A 6,000-nucleotide genomic window follows, 5' to 3' on the forward strand; every position below is an offset into this window, starting at 1 on the left:
CAACCACCCTTCAGCGCCAACTTTGCAGTAGTTGAGTTCAGCCATTTGACGCACGCACTTGCTCACCGTCAGTTGTGAGAGGCCGACTACCTGTGGAGACGAAATCCTCCGGAGGCAAAAAAAAAAAAAAAAAAAGATTGAAGCAAGCATGACAGCCGCACCGTCAAGAGCGGTCGACTGCGAGCTTCATCACAGTTCATCGGCGCATTCATCGCACCACCATTCCGCTTTCGCATTTTCAAGTCGAAATAGGCGTCGGAACAACTCGCCGAACAAGTAAAACGCATTCTCACACGCCGCCCTTCATCGTTGCTCGCGCCGGCGTTGCCGCTTCAGCGCCGCAGCCACCACTCACACCACTCCACCGCGGACGCCGCCTCCATTTTCGCTCTAAAACGTTTTAGACCGTCTCATCGCGCTCTACAAAAATAGTCTAAAATCACGGGCATAATTAGGTGCGCGACGTCATGTTTTTTCGCCTCCGCGACGCAATCGCAGCATCCCGTCACGCAACTTTTCAAGATGGCGACCAATAGGAGCGGGCGTTTTAGAGCACTCTCAATTATAGAGCAGTCCGTAATACGTCCCCAGAACAACTTCAACAGTTTTGCTTTCTAGTAGCAGCACAACTCCGAGTCCAATTGCGATTAGAAGTCTCGAAGGCTATAGGCTCAATTGCCTTTGAAAGTGACCGTGTAACAGGGATATGGTTGGTTCGTTTGCGGGGTTTAACGTCCCAAAGCAGCTCAGGCTATGAGAGACGCCGTAGTGGAGGACTCCGAAAATTTCGACCACCTGGGGTTCTTTAACGTGCACTGACATCGCACAGCACACGGGCGCAGGGATATAAGCTGTACAATGGACACAAGTGATTTCAAGCTGTGGCTAGTGTTTTGTCGTGATCTATGTTTTCGGAAATGTTCACTGTGTTGTACATGGCGACCTCAAAGCGAACTCAATGCAGCCATTTTTGAAAGCGACCTGTCATATTCCGAGTTTACTTTTGCAGTCTAATGAATCTTCTTTCATTATCCTTCGGGTTTTATTCGTGTCAAGAAGAAACGTTCAGTCAGTAATATGCACTAAGTGCATTTATCATCTTTCCGGGGTTTCCTCATTTCCTGTCAAGCTATGCAGCGCTTACTACATATTCCAGAGCCATTGAAGGCACACTGATCACTGAAGGTACCAGAAGTTCTCCAATATGCAGCTGATCATATGGCCAGAGACTTTACCACGACTAACTTGCAGTCTATTGCAAGACACTAATGTAGTGATCAAACTGAAATGTTGTACCAAATCTAAGTTCAGTCAGACATGACAAGTTTTCCTGAACAGCAGTTGAACCTAAAAGCTGTCGAAATTCCGCCCCAGAATTATATGTGCCATGTGCAAAACAAATTACACACCACGAGCTTCGTGGTGAGTGCTTGCATTAAAGAAATACGCTCAAAATGGCGGTTCGCCGAGCTGCTCGGCCGAAAACGACCACGCGTCTACATGTCCAGGAGGGCTGAAAGATACCAAACGGCCGTTACTGACGGCTCGATCGCCTGATGCGCCGACAGACAAGCTGGCCGTTAAGTGGTGAATCCAAGCGCCACGGAAAGGCCACTCGCATCGCGTGCGTCAGAGGTGGCCATACTTTCCTATGCGCGCGCATGCGCTCCGATATCGGACATACACAGAAAAGCTGCCATTCTAACCTGCCCCGCAAACATGCATCGCGCCTTCTCAAACACACATGAAATTGGCGTAATTACGTCCAAAACAGGCGCCACGAGCAAGGGCGGATACAGGAACAAAACATCATGCCAACGCCAAACTTGTTCTCGCCATAAACTCGCGAAGTGTTGTCCGGAAAGCAGAGCCCCTATCTACTTTCTGACTTACTGAACAAAGCCCGCAACCGTTCTACGATCAGCGCTACAAGCACATACCTGTTTTTGTTGTCGGCAGTATCGGTAGCTCGGTAGTATCAGTAGCACGGTGTTTCCCACCGTGTACGATAACAAGAAACGTTCGTAGCAAGGAGCAAGATGGGTGGACGGCGCACAGACTACTACAACGACGCGTAGCGGTCCAGGATGGCTTCAGATTTAATACGTGTGCGTCGATAGGCCGCTCCGCCAGGTTGCGCCTCTGCCGTTGTCATCAGCGCCCAGCAGGCCTCCAGCTGGTATAAAAAGAGGCCGATTCATTTCATAGCGAGCATTACCTTAGTTAGGGTGGCATACTAAAGTGCAAGGTGGCGTGTTGTTCAAGAATAGCTCCAGCATGAACGCGTCTACGAATGATCTTCTATTGTCGGTCGATCAAGTGCGTATCCTTCTCGCCGAGGGCTTAGATCTGTGCGCGCGATACGTCAGTGGCAAGCTGACTGTCCTCGACGCTGACTGCGATCCCGATGCCCTGCAGCGCCGATATGGTGGGACGCTGCAGTGCTCATGCCCGCGGGTGTTCGACAGTGTGCGCGAGTTCGAGGGCCATTACACCAACCGACATCGTCTCGCGTGCGCCCAGTGCCACACAGCGCTGCCTTCGGTGCATCTGCTCGACCTGCACATCGCGGAGACGCATGACCCCCTCTTCGCGGCTGCTACTTCAGCCGACCGTCTCCGGTATCAGTGCGTGGTTGAAGGCTGTGTGGAGCGCTTCGCAACCGTGTCCGACCGTAAGCAGCACGCAGTGGAAGTGCACAGGTATAAGCCTGGAGGCGCTATGGGCGTACCCTTTGAAATGGAAATGTAGCGATTGTCGCTTATTTAACTCTTATGACTCCTGCTCGTTTAAGGGCTGTGTTGATGGTTTATGCGGATACTGTCATTTTATTTCTTGCTTTTGCAGTCATGAAGTTCAACTATATCTTTTCTTCAGCATAATCATTACTCATAAATTCGTTGTCCTGAATTTCTGGCTCATCAAAAACCGGATTTCTAATTCTTACTTTCTCCACTGGCATGTCAATGGATTGAAACGAGCTTTTTTCTTTTTTTTTTTTTTGTATTGATTGTAAGAATTTCTCCCACCATACTTTGCATTGTCATTTGTGCAGAATTGATGTGTATGGGCACCGTGCAGAAACCCAAGAGGCAGCACTCGCGACTAACAGGCAGCGCCAAGAGTGGGCGCCAGAGGATTTTTGTAGTGGCCGGTGCAGCCGCCTGGGCAGGGCGTGTGCTTGAAAGAAACGGCTGTGGGGATATAATCGGGGTCTGCGTGGTGGCAGTTCTGGCCAGCTGGAGTGATGTAACGAAGCATAAACAATGCGGTTGCCACACGACACAAGACTGAAAGACACTGACGAGCCTGAAAGCTCGAGAACGATTACCGGGCCTTGACAATGCCACAGGCACTTATATATTATGCGGAAGACTTTTGAAAAGCTTTAGCCGTCTTTCTTGTGAAGCGGTTGCCACTTTTCTCGACGATAAACAAAAGGATTCCAGATTGATACTGATCACCCTGTCGACGCTATGCTCGCACACGCGGTGGCTGATACAGCAACATAGCTATGGGAATGGAAAGCTCCATTACAGCACGGCACAACAAGCGATCAACAGTTACTAATACACGTGCATGTTTTCCTCTCTGTCGGGATCGTAGCATGCCTACTTTTCTCTTTCGTTGAAACAACATTCTACCTCAACCTGACTTGAACGATAGGTTTTCTTTTTTTTGTAACGATACTTATCGCCTCTTAACCGTACATTCAAGTCCTCTACCACAAAATTAAGTTAGGACAGGGGAAGGTAACAGGTGGCAGCCAGCCACTCGACCACTTATTTGGAGCAGGATGGCGTGTAATGAGTGCAAGGTCTAGATCTGCTCAAAGCGTCCACAAATAAGTAAAAAAAATAGTAATGTGTACTAACGTTACTAGTCTCGATTTAGCAATATGGCATGAGATGGAGCAGTTCATCATTCGAGGTTCAGCGGCTCTGTAGACTTCGAAATATTGTTAACACAAGTAAATTAATAAAGTTCAACAGAGTTCAACTCAATAAATATCAACAGAGGAGTGCGAAGCAGACAGCTGGTCAGATAAGAAAGTTTTTAGTTTTTTTTTACACATTTTCATTTGGTTTGCATTGCAAACACAATGAAAACCAGGGGGAGAGCAGGCAAAAGTTGTATCAACACCTGAAGAAGGAGCACCCACCCTGTAAGAAGACTGTACAGAAATTAACCTAAAAGATTGCATAAAGACATAGAACATGAAATATCCACAGAGATATACAATAGAAAACAAGTAAAGACAGCATATCGCTCTGAAATAGATTAGACAGGACTTGATATCACATTACTCCGAGAAAAAGATAGTATATGTACAGAAGGAATGCCAATTGCACCATGCAGATAGTGCAGATGCTTATGAGTTGTCCAATTTCTTTTTTTTTTTTTGACGAGTTGAGAAAGACTTTTAATGCAGGTGAAGTTAGTGTGTCCTCTTTAGGGAAAAGCTCTTTGCGGAAAATTGATTGCCAGCTCACTGCTCGTTGGAGGGCAGCGATCCAAACTTGCCGTCGCTTCACTTATTAAAGCTTATTTGGGGACGTGAAAAATGTTTTATCAGGCCATTGGAAATGTGTGCAACCCAGTGAACTTAGCAATTCATTTGAGACCATAGAATGCTGTGAATAGAAAGAAATGAACTGAGAATGCGACCCATGCACAGCAGATACGCTGCGTCTCTGCGGCGCGGCCAGGCGCACCCGCCACTGCAGAAATCTCCTTCCTGCCACGAGAGGCGCTCACGTCGCGGCTTGAGTTACTCCTGCACTGTGCCCATAATCTAAACATGTTCAGTAGTTCACGAATTTTATTTTCTGTGTCATTCAGAATTGGCGATCATTAAGTAAAGAAGTGCAAAAAGACAAACAAAATGAGACAATTGCATTGAGCTGCATTCCCATAAAATATTCTCCTCCTTTGCTTAAAGGGCTCAGTAAATTTTTTTAGCAGCCTGGTGAATTTCTGGCATGGCTGCTAAAAAAATTTACTGAGCACATAAGCAACATAGAAGAGAAGACAACAGAAGTCATCTTCTGTGTTGTTCTTTTCGTGCTGCCTTTACAAGTTTGAATCGCCAGCTAGCCTCACTAGCATTGTCTTATCATGCCGTTTATTAAAATGTATGCAAAAAAAAAAAGTATTTAAAAGCTTCAAAGGTTTTTTCAGCAGCAGAACTTGTGGCCAAGTTGGTTCATGACTTTTCGTAAAGCTTGATATCTGGTGTTGCACAAAATGTTTTAGCTCACCCCTACGTTATAATGCATAACCAACTGGCCCCTTTCAAAAGCTTTGCTCAGTAATACATGTGAAATGGTACACAGTATGAAACAGAGACCTCATATCCAGTGACACCAGAATATTATACTAGTGTGGTTCGGGGAACGCAGATGGGAGAGTGGGGATTTTGCTTACCTGTTATGCCTATGTGGCATTGCTTTTCACAAAGGTAAAATAGATAAATATGGTGGAAGAACTTCTGCTGCATTCCTGCAAAACATTCTCCTACTTTGCTGAAGTCCTGGGTAAATTGTTTTCTGGTGAATTTTTAGCATGACAATGCCCCTCCTTGGTGCCATCGCTGCACTTATCTACATATTTTTCTTTAATCCTGTGTACAGTTTTGCATGCCTTGTTAAAAGAACTGTATGCTGGAAGGCAGCCTCAAGCTGGACTTGCACTGTGCTTCTTTTTCAACTACAAGTGTTCTATGGACTTGCCTTATTCACTGCATAAAATATTGTAGCTGCAGTAGTGGAGCAACATGTGGCTTTTCTGTGCTCTTGTTAAGCAGCAAACATTTAAATCTAGGGTAGCACTAAGATCTTGATGGCTGAGCTTGTTTTGAGTGTTTTACCTTGAGATTCCCACGGCCTTCTCAAATCACTTTGCTAAATCTAGGTTCTGAAGACATGAGCATAGTCTCTGCTAGGTACTAAACTGTAGCCTCCCCCCACAGCCATCTGTAAATGCATTACAGTATTGTGG

At 46.2% G+C, this 6,000-nt stretch overlaps 2 protein-coding genes across 2 annotated transcripts in view; one reads left to right on the forward strand and one right to left on the reverse strand.

The window, feature by feature from the left end:
- LOC146188252 (uncharacterized) overlaps nucleotides 1–2,092 on the reverse strand; it is a 228,692-nt gene extending 226,600 nt beyond the window's left edge. Inside the window, exon 1 of the mRNA XM_084603705.1 lies at nucleotides 1,941–2,092. The gene's annotated coding sequence lies outside the window, so the exon portion shown is untranslated. The remainder of the gene's footprint in view (nucleotides 1–1,940) is intronic.
- A 33-nt stretch (nucleotides 2,093–2,125) lies between these two features.
- The window catches only part of l(2)k10201 (zinc finger protein 511 lethal (2) k10201), a 6,840-nt gene continuing 2,965 nt past the window's right edge, over nucleotides 2,126–6,000 (forward strand). The window contains exon 1 of the mRNA XM_084603707.1: nucleotides 2,126–2,702. Within this exon, the coding sequence (XP_084459833.1) occupies nucleotides 2,278–2,702 (425 nt within the window). The 5' untranslated portion in view covers nucleotides 2,126–2,277. The remainder of the gene's footprint in view (nucleotides 2,703–6,000) is intronic.

Source organism: Amblyomma maculatum, chromosome 5, assembly GCF_055883805.1.
Source record: "Amblyomma maculatum isolate TAMU_Amacu chromosome 5, ASM5588380v1, whole genome shotgun sequence".
Classification (NCBI taxonomy): Eukaryota; Metazoa; Arthropoda; class Arachnida; order Ixodida; family Ixodidae; genus Amblyomma; species Amblyomma maculatum.